This window comes from Odocoileus virginianus, unplaced genomic scaffold, assembly GCF_023699985.2.
Source record: "Odocoileus virginianus isolate 20LAN1187 ecotype Illinois unplaced genomic scaffold, Ovbor_1.2 Unplaced_Scaffold_2, whole genome shotgun sequence".
Classification (NCBI taxonomy): Eukaryota; Metazoa; Chordata; class Mammalia; order Artiodactyla; family Cervidae; genus Odocoileus; species Odocoileus virginianus.
In genome coordinates, this window is record NW_027224264.1 from 1,605,066 (window position 1) to 1,625,099 (window position 20,034).

Below are 20,034 nucleotides of genomic sequence, written 5' to 3' on the forward strand. Positions count from 1 at the left end.
CACACTGTCTGATCATTCATTAGAGTGCTTAATGCTAAAATTTGAAATGTTCTTCCCTCTTCTTCATTGAATCAGGTTACTTATCTCAGTGTGGCTTCCTATTTCTTTTTTTAAAAAAAATTATTTATTTTTAATTGGAGGATAATTGCTTTACAGTATTGTGTTGGTTTCTGCCATACATCAACATGAATCAGCCACAGGCACACATATGTCCCCTCCCTCTTGAAACTCCCTCCCACCTCTATCCTATCCCTCTAGGTTGTCATAGAGCACTGGGCTGAGCTCCCTGCATCATACAGCAAATTCCCACTGGCTATCTATTTTACATATGGTAATGTATATGTTTCAATGCTACTCTCTCAATTCATCCCACCCTCTCTTCCCCACTGTGTCCACAAGTCTGTTCTCTATGTCTGGATCTATTTTCCCAGAACATCTTGGTCTGGCTTCCCATTCCTCCTTATCCACTCAGCCATAATTCCAGTGCCCCTCATGATGCTTTTGAACTATGGTGTTGAAGAAGACTCTTGAGAGTATCTTAGACTGCAAGGAGATCAAACCAGTCCATTCTAAAGGAAATCAGTCCTGAATATTCATTGGAAGGACTGATGCTGAAGCTGAAACTCCAATACTTTGGCCACCTGATACAAAGAATTGACTCATTAAAAAGACCCTGATGCTGGGAAAGATTGCAGGCAGGAGAAGAGAACGACAGAGGATGAGACTGTTAGATGGCATCACTGACTTGGTGGACATGAGTTTGAGCAAGCTGCGGGGGTTGGTGATAAACAGGGAAGCCTGGTGTGCTGCAGTTTATGGGGTCCCAAAGAGTTGGACACAACTGAGTGACTGAACTGAACATAACTGATGGCCAAACTGTTTTCCTTTCTCCTTCTAGGTTCTTTGGCTGGTCTAATAATTAAATTGACATAAGATACAGTAATAGTCATGCAGGGAGGAAGTCAATCCTGACTTGATGTTGGAAACTGTTTCTTTGACTTGTTTTTATTATTATAATCATACTCAATGGCTTGCCTGGAGGACCCTGCCCCTCTGCTTGACTGTAAACTAAAGTGCCTTTGTTCAGCTCATGGAGAGATAGTTTGTCCCTGCCCACCTGTGAATAGAAGAGATTAACACACCCCTTCTGAAGGCTGGACATTCCCTTGGAGATGTTTTACAAGACTGAAGACCCTTTCACTTTACTTCCCCACTGCATCTCCCTCTCTATTCTGCCTTTTGACTTTAGTTCCTCATTGCTTCTTTCTCTCTGATCTATAAAAGAACCTGGCATCCAGACCCCAATAAGATGGTTATTTTGAGGTGCTAGCCTGCCATCTTCTTGGTCTGCTGGCTCCCTGATTAAAGTCTCTTCATCTCTCAGACTCTTTGAACTATTCTGTGGCGAGCAGAGCGAGCTTAGACTCAGTAACAATAGGATGAAAACACATTTAGTTTTGTATATATGAGGGTCCCCCAAAATATGAGACGAATAAGTGGCCAAAGCAGGGAGTTTTTATACCTGTCAGGCAGAAAAACAGTGCATTCATGAAGAATTTACAAGACAAAAAATTTGCATTTGGGGTAGTAAATTAGTGAAGTAACTGTTTATACAGCCTTTTTGGCCCTAAATTCCCTATTTCTGGTGTGAAAATGAATAAAGGAAAACCTCATTCAAAATGGAATTGGGAAATCCTCAAGAGGAAGCTCTCACACACACCAGTTGTCACAATCTTTACACAGAAAGAAGCTTAATTTACATACCCCAGCCGGAAGATGAAAGATTTTCTCCTTGCTTAGCAACAACCCAGGCAATGAGAAGCTGCTGCTGCCACAACTCAGAACTCTTGCCCTCCTCCAATGAACCTTGTGTAAAAACAGCCCCTCCCAACTTGTCCCTTTCTTCTGTAAAAGGTGCTCCTCTTCTTTTTCTCTGGACTTGCCTATGGTTTGCCATAGCTTGCACATCCTGAACTGCAATTCTGTTGCCACTCTTAAATAAACTTGATTTCACCAGTTAAACCACTTAACTTTTTGTTTTAAAGGTTGGTATTACTTGGTGGCAGAAAAATAGAAGGTGATGAACCCTTGAGGAACTGGAACAGTATGCATACCTACTTGAGCCCCTTGTGCTCTTAACTTCTATGAGTTTTCTTCTTTCTGGTCTGGCAAGTCTCTTAGATTTGATCTCCTTCCTTTTGACTGAACTCTATAACTTTTGTTGAGATCTGCTGTTTTGTGTGTGTGTGTGTGTGCGCGCTTGCGTGTGGTGTCATTGCCCTTTTGGTGAATACTGACTTGTTTTCTTAATCTCTGATTTTAAAGTATGTGATCCTAAGCCTATAAAAAATCTCTCAGGAGGATCCTGCTTCTGGGAGTCTGTCTGGTTTTACATTAAAAACTATGGTCCTTTCTCATGCACATTTTAAACTAAATGGATGAACTTAAGCAAAAATAATCCAAAACTCCAATGGCCATTATGGGGATTTTTAGACCTTCCCAAACTTTTTTTTTTCAGAACTGTTAGAAGACTATGGCTCTAAAATTAAACAGACTGAATGAGATGTTATTTTAATAGGTACCTGGAAGCTTTCAAACACATTCAAGACTCTAAAATCGCCTCTTTGTAAAATACCATTTCTAAATAAACTGAGGAGAACAAATCATTGGAAGAAAACAATTAAATTTGCCCATTCCCATCCATTTTAGCTTACTGATTCCTAAAATGTCAGCGTTCACTCTTGCCCTTCCTTTTCCTCTTTGTCTCTGTTGCCATCTCCCTCTTACCTTCTGCATCATTCTGCCACCTCTGTAGTCTGTTTCCTCATTCCAATCCTCCTGTTGAACTTTTTTCCCTCCCAACCTCTCCCTGCTTCCTCTTCCCCTGAACCTCTTAACATCAGACCCTCTGAGGATCTAAATTCTAAACCCCTACTTTCTTATGTCCTCTGGATTAAAGTGGAACTATAAGCCATAGTCAAAGATTTTCCCAAAGTAACTGAAGAATCCTCACAGATTTGCTGAGGAATTTAATATAGTCATTCAAACTTTTCATCCTAGTTTCTCAGACTTATAAGCTACTTCATATGCTTGCCGATGAAGTTCAGACCCGACGCTGGATAAAAACTCCTAATTGGGATAATCCTTGGAAGTCTTTAGAGTTATACCCTGGGGACAAAGTAATCCCTGCTGTTTTTTTATACCATCAGGATTGGAGAATCACAAGCAACTACAGTTGGCAAATTCTAGGGTTTTTCCAAAGCCAGTTGATGGGAATAAAATTCAAGCTTGTACCTAGAAGTCCAAAGAACCCATGCATGATTGCTGTAGATGACTCCAAATTGTCTTTAAAGAAAACTCTTCTTTTGAATGTTGAATACTCTTGGGTAGGTATTATGAGACTGATGTGCTGCCTACTGTGCTAAGGAGGCAACAGCACTTGGGTGGCCTTTAACTCTGTGTTCATTAACCAACTGAACTGGGATCTTTCTCTTCTGGTTAAAAAGATTAGAATAGAATGGGAAACTATGTCCACCTCAGATTTAGTTAATTTAGCAAACTAGCTGACCTGTACCCTAGATGATCCAGTGAAGAAGAAGACTACCAAAGTCCTCAATTTTCAACTCCAAGAAGTGGAAGCTCCTAAACAAAATAAAAATCCTCCTTATCTCTGCTGTTATTACAAAAATCCTGGAAACTGGAATAAAGACTGTTACAGGCTTAAGCTTTCCAGCTGCCTTTAGCCCTCTAACCAGCCTTTCCAATGCCCTTCTAAACTCTAATGATAGAACTCCGAGGAATTACAGGGTTTTCCCCCAGTCCTTCCCCTTAGCCAACTTTGCAAAACCACTTTCCAGATTGGGAATAAATGTCTCTCTGTATTTATTGACACTGGAGGTACACGCTTGGTATTCAACCTCACTGTTATTAAATTGTCTTTGCCTTGAAATACTTAGATAAAATAATGGGGGCTACAAATTAAACTCAGCAGGTTTCTATTTCTAAACCTATCTCCTTTTGTTTAAGACCTCTAAGAGATACTCATCCTTTTCTCCTTGGTTCCTCCACCCCTATTCATTTATTGGGCTGAGATTTCTTCATAAAATAACATGCTGGAATTTCTCTGTCCCAAAAGGGGGAAATAGTTCTAGAATTTGATAACAGCAACCAAAATAGCTAACTAAACAAATCAAATGACACTTCAATGTATTTTATTTGTTCTATCTCTGACAGCATTAGAGGTAATTCTAAGGATACTAATCACTTGTTCCTATTGGATCAACTATCGCTCTCCTTATGGATGAAATCTTCAACACATATCATCAGAATCCATGGTACACCTTCTATCAAGATTGAAGTAGATCCCTTAAAGCCTCTCCAAGGATTGATCAATACCCTATAAGTAGAGAGGACCTCCAGGGCATTAGGCTGATAATAGAAAACTGTTTGGCCCAGGGCCCCCTTATCTCCTGCACTAGTTCCTGTTCAGTTCAGTTCAGTTCAGTCGCTCAGTCCTGTCCGACTCTTTGCGACCCCATGAATCACAGCACGCCAGGCCTCCCTGTCCATCACCAACTCCTGGAGCTAATTCAAACTCATGCCCATTGAGTTGGTGATGCCATCCAGCCATCTCATCCTCTGTCGTCCCCTTCTCCTCTTGCCCCCAATCCCTCCCAGCATCAGGGTCTTTTCCAATGAGTCAACTCTTCGCATGAGATGGCCAAAGTATTGGAGTTTCAGCTTCAGCATCAGTCCTTCCAATGAACACCCAGGGCTGATCTCCTTTAGGATGGACTGGTTGGATCTCCTTGCAGTCCAAGGAACTCTCAAGAGTCTTCTCCAACATCACAGTTCAAAAGCATCAATTTTTTGGCCCTCAGCTTTCCTCACAGTCCAACTCTCACATCTATACATGACCACTGGAAAAACCATAGCCTTGGTCAGACACACCTCTGTTGGCAAAGTAATGTCTCGTTTTTTTAATATGCTATCTAGGTTGGTCATAACTTTCCTTCCAAGGAGTAAGCGTCTTTTAATTTCATGGCTGCAGTCACCATCTGCAGTGATTTTGGAGCCCCCCAAAATAGTCTGACACTGTTTCCACTGTCTCCCCATCTATTTCCCATGAAGTGATGGGACCAGATGCCATGATCTTAGTTTTCTGAATGTTGAGCTTTAAGCCAACTTTTTCACTCTCTTCTTTCACTTTCATCAAGAGGCTTTTTAGTTCCTCTTCACTCTCTGCCATAAGGGTGATGTCATCTGCATATCTGAGGTTATTGATATTTCTCCTGGCAATCTTGATTCCAGCTTGTGCTTCTTCCAGCCCAGCATTTCTCATGATGTACTCTGCATATAAGTTAAATAAAGCAGGGTGACAATATACAGCCTTGACATACTCCTTTTCCTATTTGGAACCAGTCTGTTGTTCCATGTCCAGTTCTAACTGCTGCTTCCTGACCTGCATACAGGTTTCTCAAGAGGCAGGTCAGGTGGTCTGGTATTCCCATCTCTTTCAGAATTTTCCACAGTTTATTGTGATCCATGCAGTCGAAGGCTTTGGCTTAGTCAATAAAGCAGAAATAGATGCTTTTCTGGAACTCTCTTGCTTTTTTGATGATCCAGCGGATGTTGGCAATTTGATCTCTGGTTCCTCTGCCTTTTCTAAAACCAGCTTGAACATCTGGAAGTTCACAGTTCATGTACTATTGAAGCCTGGCTTGGAGAATTTTGAGCATTACGTGTGAGATGAGTGCAATTGTGCGGTAGTTTGAGCATTCTTTGGGATTGCAGAATTAGAATGAAAACGGACCTTTTCCAGTCCTGTGGCCACTGCTGAGTTTTCCAAATTTGCTGGCATACTGAGTGCAGCACTTTCACAGCATCATCTTTCAGGATTTGAAATAGCTCAACTGGAATTCCATCACATCCACTAGCTTTGTTCATAGTGATGCTTTCTAAGGCCCACCTGACTTCCCATTTCAGAATGTCTGGCTCTAGGTGAGTGATCACACCATTGTGATTATCTGAGTCATGAAGATCTTTTTTGTACAGTTCTGTGTATTCTTGCCACCTCTTCTTAATATCTTCTGCTTCTGTTAGGTCCATACCATTTCTGTCCTTTATTGAACCCATCTTTGCATGAAATGTTCCCTTGGTATCTCTAATTTTCTTGAAGAGATCTCTAGTCTTTCCCATTCTGTTGTTTTCCTCTATTTCTTTGCATTGATTGCTGAGGAAGGCTTTCTTATCTCTCCTTGCTATTCTTTGGAACTCTGCATTCAAATGGGAATATCTTTCCTTTTCTCCTTTGCTTTTTGCTTCTCTTCTTTTCACAGCTATTTGTAAGGCCTTCTCAGACAACCATTTTGCCTTTTTGCATTTCTTTTCCATGGGGATGGTCTTGATCCCTGTCTCCTGTACAATGTCACGAACCTCCATCCATAGATCCTCAGGCTCTCTGTCTATCAGATCTAGCCTTAAATCTATTTCTCATTTCCACTGTATAGTCATAAGGGATTTGATTTAGGTCATACCTGAATGGCCTAGTGGTTTTCCCTACTTTCTTCACTTTAAGTCTGAATTTGGCAAGAAGGAGCTCATGATCTGAACCACAGTCAGCTCCTGATCTTGTTTTTGCTGACTGTATAGAGCTTCTCCATCTTTGGCTGCAAAGAATATAATCAGTCTGATTTCGGTGTTGACCATCTGGTGATGTCCATGTGTAGAGTCTTCTCTTGTGTTGTTGGAAGAGGGTGTTTGCTATGACCAGTGCGTTCTCTTGGCAGAACTCTATTAGCCTTTGCCCTGCTTCATTCTGTACTCCAAGGCCAAATTTGCCTGTTACTCCAGGTGTTTCTTGACTTCCTAAACTTTTGCATTCCAGTCCCCTATAATGAAAAGGACATCTTTTTTGGGTGTTAGTTCTAAAAGGTCTTGTAGTCCGTGCAACACCCCTATTTTACCTGTAAAGAAACTCAGTGGCTGAGGATGGAGGTTTGACCAAGACCTCTGAGCCACAAATAATATTTTATCCTTCATTACTGTATTGTTCCCAATCCCCATATTTTATTAGCCTCTATCCCCACTTAACACAAAATTTTAATTGCAATTGATTTATGTAGTGTCTTCTTTAGCATCTCAGTAGACAAATCTGGTCAATTTCTCTTTGCCTTTTTTGGGAAGTACAACAATATACCTGGGCAGTAAAGCCCCATGGTTTTACCAAAAGTTCTTCCTATTTCTTACAAATATTAAAAGCTGATTTAGATGATATAAAATTTCCTGGAGGCTCTACTTTATTACAACGTGTAGATGACTTGCTTCTCTCCTTCACTTCCCAGGTCTCCTCACAGGAAGATATTTAAGAGCATCCACCTTTTTAAAGCTTTTATACCCAAAGGGACATAAAGTTTCTATGGAGAAACTGCAGCTTATTCAAACTAAAGTTTACTATTTGGGGCGTCTGATCTCAGAACAAAGGGTGTACCTAGATCCAGATGGATTTCATGGCATTCTGAATTTCCTCAAACCCAAAATTAAACACCAGCTACAAGGTTTTCTCAGGTTGGCTGACAATTGTCAGACCTTGATTCCAAACTTTTATCTCATGACCCAAGCTCTATATGCCTTACTGAGGAACATGAAACCTGACCCTGTCACTTGTGAAGATCAGGGTGACCTAGCTTTTAACATGTTAAAGGAAAAGCTAATAAATCCCCCTGCTCTTGGATACATGATTATCATTTTTCCTTGTTCTTTGTTAGTCTTTTAGTGGACCGGAACTTAGTGGCCCTGAGTCAACAATAATAAAGTAAGAGAGAGGCTGATATCCCCTGGTTTACATGGAAAGCCAATAAAGCCCTGTTCTTAGAGCTTGCACTGCTGCACGTAGGCACCAGGCGCCCTCTCGAGTGGGTGAAGGCACAGTGCGCCTTCTCGAGAGGGTCTTAGAAGCCCAGGCAAGAAAGTGAGCTCAGCGGGCCTCTGTGCTCCAAGGAATTAGCCTGAAAGAGAGAAGAAGGAAAGAAAGACACGGGGACCAAAGCTCTGATGGAGCAAAGGTGTTTTAAAGGTGTTTTAATCAACATGGTGTGGGCATATATACTGTCTTACAAGGTAGTTATTCTCAGCAAAGATAAAGATTAAAATTCCAGACTTACAAAACATAAGGCGATCCCTATTAAAGAGAGAGAGTTGTAAACAATCACTTTTTACCATATGGTTCATAAGAAGGAAGAGGGTACTTATCACTGTATTGAGAAACTAATGAAGGAAATGCCTGGATTCCTCAGCCCTGGGAAAGGCTTGCCTCTCCTCTTAATTCCTGAGGATTCCTGACAGATACAAAACAGCACACAGGAAGCCTCCTGTTAAATGCTTCCTGACAGTTCTTCTTCATATATGAGGAGGGAAACACTCTTGGAAATGGGGATCATCTTTGTCTCGCTGGGTACTAAAGTCAGCAGCTAGACCCTATGGCATAAGAATACCCTCCTTCCCTCAGAGCCATTCCTGTTCCTGTCCTTTTAGTTAAGGTCACTGAAGAAATAGTCATCAAATCCTTTCAAACTATCTTTGGAGTCCATGCAGAAGTCTTCCTAAATTCTTATCACACTCAATACCTTTAGGCCAATTGTCTCACTTCCTAGAAAACCCTCTTACTAACTGCTCCTTATATAACTCTCTTTCATTGTAATAACTTTAATTGTATCACCCTTCTTCCCTCATCTGTGGATGATACTCCTCATGATTGTTCGACTCTAACAGATCATCTTTTGACCCCTTGCAAGGATTCATAGCAAAATCCCCTAACCAATGCTGAATTTTCATAGTTTACTGACAGTTCTTATTTAAAGGATGAAAAATGTAAATACTATGCTAGGTATACAACTGCAGCTACTTTTGAAGTCACTGAGACAGCACCTTTGCCTTTGGTTACCTTAGTCCAACAAGCTGAATTATATGTTCTTACTTGGGTTGTACTCTAGCCAAGGGTAAATTTGCAGACTTTATACTGATAGTTGGCATGCCCTTTAACTTGCCCAATGGACTATTCAAGTTTTGGCAAATAGATTATATTCAGCTTTCTCCATCTCATGGATATAAATATGTTTTAGTCATGGTTCATATGTTTTCCCACTGGGTCAAAGTTTTTCAATGTAGATAAGCTACTGCCTCTTCAGTATCTAAAATATTAATAGAAAAGATTATCCCTACCTAGGTAACTTCTTGAGCTCCATCGTGACTGGGAACCCATTTTACTGGCCAAATACTATATTTGTGCTGTTTGCCTAGATCTACAGCATTTTCATTATGCTTATCATGCTCAGTCTTTAGGACTAGTTGAATGAACTAACAGCACCATCAAAACACAATTGGCAGACTTCCCTGGTGGTCCAGTGGTTAAGAAACCACCTGCCAATGCTGAGGATACAGATTTGATCACCTAAGCCCATGTGTTATAAATACTGAGCCCATGCCTAGAGTCAGTGCTCTGCAGTAAGAGAAGTCACTACAATGAGAAGCAGTGAGAAGCCTGTGCATAGCAGCAAAGAGTAGCTTACCACAACTAGAGAAAGCCTGCATGCAGCATCAAAGACCCAGCACAGCCAAGAATAAATAATAAAAACTAAAAAAAAAAAACTCATTTGACAAAATTTGTGGAGACCCTCCAAGTACCTTGGCCAAAAGCATTGCTTGTTGGTCCTTCTAAATCTCAGATCCATCCCTTTGGAACTCATAATTGCTGGGAACCCCAGGCATGTAGCTACATAATTAATAAAAGGAGATATACTTCAATATTGAAAAGTTCTGATTACATCCATTGAAAATAGTCATGCTTTAGTACAGCAATATTTTCTCAGCATGCTCCTGAGAGATGAAGACCTCAAACACCATACTTTGCAGCCTGGAGATTTTGTTTATTGGAAAAGACATCTCTAGAAAGACTCTCTTCAACCCCATGGGAAAAGTCCTAGTAAGGTACTATTAACCAACTCTTGTGCTGCCAAACTCCAAATTATAGATAGACTCTTAGATTCATGTGCCATTTAAAGAAAGCACCAAACCCTGACTAGACCTATACACTAACTAGTGACCTGAAAACAAAGATTTCCAGGAACTGAAGCAGACAACAGGTGAAGGAGACAGTTTTTCTGAGAAGACTAGACCAGATGGCTGTCATTTCTCACTTTATTATCCCTTTCCTTCTTGGAAAGACAATGCTCTTATCCACATTTCCCACTCTATTGAAAAAGGGGGAAACTTTTCTGATTGGTACATCACCAGAAACTGTGTTGGAGAACCATGTTGGAGACCTGTTGGTCTTGTCTGTAAGCATTTTCTCTGAATCCCAAATGCCAAGGCTGATTTTATCCACAAGCCTATGGATGTTACCTATCAGTTTAAGCTGTTATGACTGAATGTTCTCATATCTTATCTCAATATTTCCCCAATCATAACCATACCACTGTAACTAAACACTCTACTTTTGCTGATCATATGACCTTCACTTTCCATGTTATTTTTCTCATCCAAATATGGTCTCCTGCACTCAAGGGAAATACAAATGAGTTTACCCCTGTTTGTAAGGCTTTTAGAAAAGTTATTTTTGGCATTAGATGGTATTTCAAAGAATGTCATCCCAATTAGTCTGATCCCTAGTTTGAAAAGGGATCAGATTTTAAATCAGAAACTTTCAGCTAATGGATTTATCCATTTTCAGACCTCAGCTGGGGTCTCCTGTGCTCCATCTGGCTTCATTTTTGTTGTGGATGACATTTCCCATGGACATATGAATATTTAGATAGCTGATGAATTGGAGGTTAATACTTACCATTATATTTAACTGTCCCTCTTAATATCAATAACAAGCCAGACCCCTCACTAGTACACCCCATTAAGCCTCCATGGCTATATTAAATAGGAGCTTCCAGGATACATACATGACTTCAGGTTTGTCTCCACAGGGTGAGATTTTCTCCCTTGCATCAGAGTAAGTGCCATTGATTGCATGATCAGAAATATCTCCCTAACATTAGGAAAGCTAGCCAATTCTGCAGCCAAAGCAGTAGCAGCCAAACAACAATCACTTGACTTAGTGGCTAAAGTAGTTCCAGACGTTTACATAGCCCTTGATAACCTACTTATTGAACAATGAGGAATTTGTGAGATTTGCACGTGGATAAGTGCCTCTGAAGAGGTCAAAACTTGATTACACAAAATCAGAGGATAAGCACACTGTTTGCAATAAATTTCGCCTGACATGATCCTTTTATTTGTTCAGTTGGCTACCTTCAAGTCTAAGGTCGTGATTTAGAACCATCATACAAACTGAATTTTTCATATTACTTTCAATTCTACTTTGTATAATTATTTGTAAGCTTTGTAGCTATTGCTTGTTAAATTCTTGTAGAAATGATGTACAATAAAGTGATGCTAGCTTAATGCTTCAAGATAATCTCTAACACTTATGACTTTGATAAGATAAAGAATTTAGGTGGAAAATGCTTAAGAGTTCCTCCTATCCTTCCTTGTTACTCAAATGTGACCTCAACAGTTTCTAATGTGTACTCTTTCCCTCTGACATGGCATATGACAAGGATCAGGAAAGATCTTTCCTGGCTCTGAGGAACAAAATCACCAAATATGGAAAACCTGACTCTTGATCAGCAACACTTTCAAGGAAAGGTTTTGATCAAAAGGGGGAAATGTAAAAATCAAAAAAGGAAACGTACCATTCTTATAGCTTATTTTACATACTCCAGCAGGAAGAAGTTACTTTACACACCCCAGCAATTAGAAGGAAGATTTTCTCTTTGTGCAGCAACACACAGCCAATGGGAAACTGCCATAACTCTGCCAATGAGACGCTGCCACAACCCTAAACTCTTGTTCCCATTCAAAAACTTTAATTCAAAACAGTCCCCCCAAACTTCCTCCTTTCCTCTTTGAAGATCATTCCTCTCCTTTGTTCACTGGACTTGCTTACAGTTTGCACATTTTATATATCCTGAATTTAATTCTTCTGCTTTTCCAAAATAAACTCAATTTTGCTGGCTGAATTATTTACCTTTTTTTTTTTTAAGGTTGAAACTGGTAATCAGGATGCCTTATACCATCTGATATAGGGAGGGTGCCTTTCATATGGGATATTTACTTCTGTTTTTAGGGGAATGAGGGTCAGGGTGTCCTTACACTGGCTGTTTCTTAAGTAAATTTAATTTAAACTAATAAATATGCCAAATGGCATATTTACCTGGTTCCCACTGCTTCCCCACCATGCAGCCTCATCACCTTCCTCACATCAGTAGTGCAAGCACAGCTTTCTCTCTCAAGTCTCTCCCAACACTGTCCAACCCCTTTTTGGGTTTTGATAGACTTCAAGTTTGCACCTTATTTACCTCTGTAAACTAGGGGTCTTGAAGCCCCAGTCTTCTTACCCTCAACTCCCTAGCCCTCAAATCCCCTTCCCCCACTCAAGTTCTCTGATCTCCATTGATTCCCTCTTCCTTTTACAATAGAATTGAGAGACAGAGAGTATGTGTGTGTGTATATGTGTATGTGTGCGGTTGCAGCCCCTAGGTGCGTGATTTGCAACTATTAGCATCTGGAAAGAATCGGCAGTGCCCGCTGCCACTGTGCGCTTGCGCCCTGCTGCCTGCACCGTCTCCCCTCCCCCCTGCCACGTCTGGGCTCATTGAGACACCCAGTGTGGCTTCTGGTCCGCTCACCCTATAGAGGGGGCTCTGGCTAGGCGGCAGGTCTAGCAGCCTTGTGTGCCTGTGACTCTGCATGTTTGTGACGAGTCACGTAGCCTGCACTTTGGCGGTTGGCGTGGTGGTGAGCAGACCTGTTCTACTCTCGGTGAGGAAAGCGGGACCCTGTGAGGGACAAAAGAGGTGGGCGAGGAGGCCAGGATTGAGCTAGGACTCAAGGAACTGAGCCGGGAGGTGAAGGGCGGACTTGGTAGCGGCGACAGCTTTTAGCTGTCGCAGCTGTTGCGAGGCGGCGTCTTCTTCAGTGAGGTGGTTGGTTGACTAGGCCTCGGCAGCCATGGCTGTGAACTTTAGGGACCATGCCAGTGGCTTTCGCCACACCAATGTAATCAGGTTCATCAACAATGAGATCATCATGAACGGGGGTGGCCCTGAATTCTACGTGGCCTTCCGCTCGCGACCCTGGAATGAGGTAGAGGATCAGCTACAAATCGTGGTTGCTGACCCGCGGGTGCCCCGCGCCATCAAGAGGGCCTGTGCCTGGAGTGCGCTGGCGTTGAGCGTGCGTGTGGGCGCAAGGCAGTGGGAGCAGCAGGCGCACCGTATCAGGCGGCTCCAGGAGCAGGTGAGGGAGCGTGAGGCGGCTTCCTGGGCCCTGGCCAACGAGCTGAAGCACCTCCGTGAGGAGCGTGAGGAGGCGGCAGTGCATCTACGAGGCACACGGGCTGCCCTGAAGCAGGTGATGGATGAGCGAGATATGTTGCGCGGGCGACTGCTCCAGCTTGAGAGATCGGCCCAGCTAGCACCTGTGGCACATGAAATGCTGCCTGGGCCTGGAGCTGAGCAGCTTGGAGCTACAGCATGGCCCATGAATGTACCAGAGCACAGCAAGATGGTGGCTCTGGGAGCACAGGGCATGCCACATTCAGAGAGTCAGATGGCAGCCCCGGCAGCTGTGGTTTATGTCCCGGGACCCCAGAGCTCCTTTGCCCAGGCAATGCAACCCCTTCCACCAATGCCGGTGCCACATCCATTGCCATTCCCAACGGGATTCCCATATGTGACACCTTTACCACCTTCAGCAGTTATGGAAGGGGGAGCAGTCACAGCAGCAGCAGTACCAGTAGCAGTCGCACCCCAGGTGCCTCCTCTGGGGATCTACCCACCTGGTCAGTGGGCTGCAGTGGGGGCCCAGCAAGAGATGGCCCCACCATATGACCAGAGTTTCTATGCCCAGGAATATTCTGACAACCTCCAGGGGCAATATGCCCAGGAGACCTGCAGAAGCCACACCCAAGAGGAAGGTGCTATGTGTCCCCAGGCGATGTGCCCCCTGGTGGACAGCAGAAGCTACAGCCAAGAGGAAGGTGCTGTGTGTCCCCAGGCGATGTGCCCCCTGGTGGACAGCAGAAGCTACAGCCAAGAGGAAGGTGCTGTGTGTCCCCAGGCGATGTGTTCCCTGGTGGACAGCGGAAGCTACAGCCAAGAGGAAGGTGCTGTGTGTCCCCAGGGGATGTGTTCCCTGGTGGACAGCAGAAGCTACAGCCGAGAGGAAGGTGCTGTGTGTCCCCAGGCGATGTGCCCTCTGGTGGACAGCAGAAGCCACAGCCAAGAGGAAGGTGCTGTGTGTCCCCAAGGGATGTCCTCCCTGGGGGACAGCAGAAGCCAGAGCCAAGAGGAAGGTGCTGTGTGTCCCCAGGGGATGTCCTCCATGGGGGTCAGCAGAAGCCACAGCCGAGAGGAAGGTGCTGTGTGTCCCCAGGCGATGTCTTCCCTGGGAGACAGCAGAAGCCACAGCCGAGAGGAAGGTTCTGTGTGTTCCCAGGGGATGTCTTCCCTGGGGGGCAGCAGAAGCCAGAGCCGAGAGGAAGGTGCTGTGTGTCCCCAGGGGATGTCCTCCATGGGGGTCAGCAGAAGCCACAGCCGAGAGGAAGATGGTGTGTGTCCCCAGGGGATGTCCTCCGTGAGGGTCAGCAGAAGCCACAGTGGAGAGGAAGGTGCTGTGTGTCCCCAGGTGATGTCTTCCCTGGGAGACAGCAGAAGCCACAGCCGAGAGGAAGATGCTATGTGTCTCCAGGAGATGTCTTCCCTGGGAGACAGCAGAAGCCACAGCCGAGAGGAAGGTTCTGTGTGTCCCCAGGGGATGTCTTCCCTGGGGGGCAGCAGAAGCCAGAGCCGAGAGGAAGGTGCTGTGTGTCCCCAGGCGATGTCTTCCCTGGGAGACAGCAGAAGCCACAGCCGAGAGGAAGATGGTGTGTGTCCCCAGGAGATGTCCTTCGTGGGGGTTAGCAGAAGCCAGAGCCAAGAGGAAGGTTCTGTGTGTCCCCAGGGGATGTCCTCTGTGAGGGTCAGCAGAAGCCACAGTGGAGAGGAAGGTGTTGTGTGTCCCCAGGTGATGTCTTCCCTGGGAGACAGCAGAAGCCACAGCCGAGAGGAAGGTTCTGTGTGTCCCCAAGGGATGTCCTCCGTGAGGGTCAGCAAAAGCCACAGCCGAGAGGAAGATGCTGTGTGTCCCCAGGGGATGTCCTCCATGGGGGTCAGCAGAAGCCACAGCCGAGAGGAAGGTGCTGTGTGTCCCCAGGGGATGTCCTCCATGGGGGTCAGCAGAAGCCACAGCCGAGAGGAAGGTGCTGTGTGTCCCCAGGCGATGTCTTCCCTGGGAGACAGCAGAAGCCACAGCCAAGAGGAAGATGCTGTGTGTCCCCAGGCGATGTCTTCCCTGGGAGACAGCAGAAGCCACAGTGGAGAGGAAGATGCTGTGTGTCCCCAGGGGATGTCCTCCATGGGGGTCAGCAGAAGCCACAGCCGAGAGGAAGGTGCTGTGTGTCCCCAGGCGATGTCTTCCCTGGGAGACAGCAGAAGCCACAGCCAAGAGGAAGATGCTGTGTGTCCCCAGGCGATGTCTTCCCTGGGGGGCAGCGGAAGCCACAGCCAAGAGGAAGATGCTGTGTGTCCCCAGGCGATGTCTTCCCTGGGAGACAGCAGAAGCCACAGTGGAGAGGAAGGTGCTGTGTGTCCCCAGGCGATGTCTTCCCTGGGGGGCAGCGGAAGCCACAGCCAAGAGGAAGGTGCTGTGTGTCCCCAGGCGATGTCTTCCCTGGGAGACAGCAGAAGCCACAGTGGAGAGGAAGGTGCTGTGTGTCCCCAGGCGATGTCTTCCCTGGGGGGCAGCGGAAGCCACAGCCAAGAGGAAGATGCTGTGTGTCCCCAGGCGATGTCTTCCCTGGGAGACAGCAGAAGCCACAGTGGAGAGGAAGGTGCTGTGTGTCCCCAGGCGATGTCTTCCCTGGGGGGCAGCGGAAGCCACAGCCAAGAGGAAGGTGCTGTGTGTCCCCAGGGGATATCCTCCATGGGGGGCAACAGAAGCCACAGCCATGAAGAAGGCCAGGTTTGTCCCCAGGGCCCAGCGCCCCAGGGAGACAGCAGGAGCCACAGCCAGAAGAAATGTCCAGTGATGCCCCAGGAGAAGTACTCCATGGACAGCAGCAAGATCCCCAAACAAGAAAGTCCAGGGAGGCCCCAGGAGGCAGGTGCCTCGGAGTCCAGCACAAGTCATGGTGTGAGAAAAAACCCAAAGAAACAGGAGCAAAAGGCCAAGCAACCAAAAGAGAAAATATCCTCAGATTTTCAGCAGCAGCAGAAACCTGCTACACACTCCAATCAAAATTGTTGGCAGTGCCTGCGTTGTAAAGCAGTGAATTTTACATGGCGCAAGTCCTGCTATAAATGCAAGAAAGTCTGCAGGGCAGTTAAGAGTGGAGGCCCAGATCCAGGACAAGCTCACTGATTTCAGGAAGGTAAGTAAGAATGGAAACACTCTAAGGTAAAACCAATTTCTTAACAACCTCTCCTCTTTTGATCAAAAAGTAACTCATTTACTTCACAGAAAATCTGAAAACCAAAATTATGAAAGAAAAACAAAATAGTCCATTATTTCATTACCCAGATTAAGCACTTTTTATCATCTGAGCACACATACAAATATATACACACATGCATGCACACATTCAATTATATTCTTATTTTGTACACTTATTTTAACGAAGATAGACTACTTTGAGTATTCAGTTCAGTTCAGTTCAGTCGCTCAGTCGTGTCTGACTCTTTGCGACCCCATGAATCACAACACGCCAGGCCTCCCTGTCCATCCACCAACTCTCGGAGTTTACTCAAACTCATGTCCATCGAGTCGGTGATGCCATCCAGCCATCTCATCCTCTGTCGTCCCCTTCTCCTCCTGCCCCCAATCCCTCCCAGCATCAGGGTCTTTTCCAATGAGTCAACTCTTCACACGAGGTGGCCAAAGTATTGGAGTTTCAGCTTCAGCATCAGTCCTTCCAATGAACACCCAGGACTGATCTCCTTTAGGATGGACTAGTTGGATCTCCTTGCAGTCCAAGGGACTCTCAAGAGTCTTCTCCAACACCACAGTTCAAAAGCATCAATTCTTTGGCACTCAGCTTTCTTTATAGTCCAACTCTCACATCCATACATGACCACTGGAAGTATTACGTGTTTAAAATAGAGGACTTCTAATTCCTTTTAAGTTTGCAGGTGCTGGATTCTGGATGGCTGATGCTAATTGGTTGACACCCTGGAGACACTGAAGTCATGAAGAATTTTTTTTCTTTTTCACTGATTTCTGTTTTCTTATTAACCACCTTTTCCTGAAAATGCCATATCTGCCTCAGAACGGCCATATACTTTTAGAGTTATATGCTATATTGAATTTTAGGAGTACTGTTTTTCCTTGAAAATGCTGTTGTTCTTTCGTAAACTACTGCAGTGTTCATGTTTGCTTCTTGTTTTTAAGTTTTATCTGTAGGGGCTCATTTTTGTCTCTGAGCCACATGGAATTTGCCTGTTGCTGAAGAATCCGAACCTATCCCATCTAGAAGATCTTCCAAGATCCTAAAGAAATCACACTTCATTTCTGATTGACCTACACCTCAATGAGACCCCCCGGCTGGATGAAACTAAGAAGAATAAGAAGTCAGGGAAGAAGAGATGCTTTGGGACTTATTAGAGGGAAAAGGGATACAAAATAATTTTGTTAGGATTTAATTTCTCTGTTGATATGGAATTATTTCAGAAGTGTTGGGAGGGGTGAGTTTGCAGTGTTAAATTCTATAGATGATAGCAAATTTGATGGACTTCATTTAATTAATCAAATAGTTATTGATTGTCTAGTATATGATAGGAGGTAGAATTATATGGTATTATCTAGCGTACACAAATCTTTTTGGTGAGATGGGTTAGATGACAGGGGAGAGCATAATTTGGGATATATTATAGATTAGAGGTGACTTTGTTTTGCATGTCATGTGGTCTTTGGGTAAACCCAGTTGAAATAGCATCCAGATATTTCTGTAGTTCTGGGGGCAAGATCAAAGACATTTTTGTGGATGGACTTGATTTCCCAACTGTTCATCTTGTTGGTCCCAGATGACACAAATGAGTAGTGGCAAAGAGCGGGAAAGTGTCCTCACAAAAGTTCAGGCAGGACTTTTCTGATACTCTCCTGATTTCCTCCCTCGAGAGGGACAACTAGTTTCCTGGTTGCCTGAAAGACCAGCCACCATCCCAAGTCCCTTTCCAGCCAGTGGCTGAAGAACAAAATTATTCCAAAGACAGACATTGTGCTGTGGATGGTGCTTCTCCTGGGAGGACTAATTGGATTAAAAGTAGAACTGGACTGGGACAAGAACTCTTGAGAACGCCCTTGGGCCCTTCTCTTCCACTTTGTGTGTTCTCTGCAGGCTCTGCTCCCCCGAGGCAGCTGCTGCAAGCCAGGGGAGCCAGGGTGGAGCCCAGGGGCTGGAAAGTCAGATCAGCCTCCAGTCTGAACAAGAGGTGTCCTGGAGTTCTCCCAGGAGATTCCAGCTCACCAGGCTCAGGCTCTGTCAGAGGTTTTCTGTTTCTAACTAGTAATAAAGAGTGTTCACTTATTGCTGTGTCTCCTGTGTAGTGTGTACCACGGGGACAGGTTTGCTCAGAAGTGGCAGTTGATTTAATTATTTTAAATTAATTAAGTTTTTTGGTTGGGCCATGAGGCTTGCAGGAACCTAGTTCTGCAACCAGGGAATGAATCCAGGCCCATGGCAGTGAAAGCACTGAGTCCTGACCACTGGGAGTCCAGGTAATTCCCAGAAGTGACCATTTAAATCTGAATCTTCCCTCCATCCCAATGAGAAGACTGAAAGTTAAATGTCATTCACTATTGAATGACATTTGAAGGGCCCCTCTTCTTCCTGTGAGTTACCCAAGAATGGGAGGGGGAGAGCCTTCTATGGGGGCCTTCAGTCCATTGTTACTGTCCCTGGTACTCTTACTGTCTAAGTCCACATGGTTTCTTGAGGGTGGGCATGCCTGCTTCTCTATAGCCAGTGGGGGTTGGAGGTGTCTGCCAATGCTGGAAGCCCTGATGTCCTAGTCTCTCTACAGTCACCATTTCCCTCTGGGGCTCTGCTTTCTCCCTGGGGTCTTGGTATGGAGTAAGGAGTACATAGACATTATAAAGCAGTATTCTTTCTCTAGATCATTCCTTTCATAGCATAATTTGGTCCAAGTGTGCAGGATTATAGAAAACCAGATACAGGCTGGCTGGGATAAGAGGTGCCAAGATTTGGACATCTTCTTGGAATGGGTATGGTGAGATGAGGGGGTGGAAGATAAAAATGACCCTGTCATATGAGAACTCTCCTTTCTCAGAGATGACTGATGGTAAGAGCCTTGGCTAGGGATAGGAATGTAGGAAAAGAAGAGGGTTATCAGGGTGAATAAACAAAATTATTTGAGAGGGAGGGGAGAAGATATTATGATATTTTGTGGGTCCTAATGTCCCCTGTACACTTGGAAAGGTGGGCATGTGCTGGTATTTTTCCTGCTGGATATAAATTCAGTGCTGGTGCAATAGAGGAAGAGTACAAATGGTGGTGGAGGAAAAGAACAAAGAATGAGGCCTGGCAGCAGCCACTTCCATTATTGATGATAGGGATGGGCCTGGTACTGCTCCCTTACAGGCACTTATGAAGGTGGTGATGCTGGAGGAGGGATATGGGTATTTCTCTGAGCAGGAGGGTGTAAAGGAGGTGGAAGGAGGCCTTTTAGATCCTGTGGAAGCTTCAGAGCAAGAGAAAATGCAATCTGTGTGGAGAAAGTGAAGGATCATAGCAATGTTCTTCACACCACCTCCTCACCATTCTATCATCTCATACCTGCTACTGGACCCTACACAGGAGCAGCATCTTCAAATGCCCATTTCTATTTCTACAATTAGTATGTCATCTATCATTTAACCCCTTTCATTCCCACT

At 44.6% G+C, this 20,034-nt stretch overlaps 1 protein-coding gene across 1 annotated transcript; it reads left to right on the top strand.

The window, feature by feature from the left end:
• Positions 1–12,805: 12,805 nt before the first annotated feature.
• Positions 12,806–18,611, top strand: TEX13C (TEX13 family member C). Its single transcript, XM_020874630.2, has 2 exons — positions 12,806–16,516; positions 17,533–18,611. Exon 1 carries the CDS (start codon positions 13,057–13,059, stop codon positions 16,504–16,506), a length of 3,450 nt encoding a protein of 1,149 aa, XP_020730289.2. The 5' UTR covers positions 12,806–13,056; the 3' UTR covers positions 16,507–16,516; positions 17,533–18,611.
• The last annotated feature ends 1,423 nt before the right edge of the window (positions 18,612–20,034 follow it).

Coding starts and splice junctions, on each gene's coding strand:
- TEX13C (XM_020874630.2), top strand. CDS start 13,057: ATGGCTGTGAACTTTAGGGACCATGCCAGTGGCTTTCGCCACACCAAT.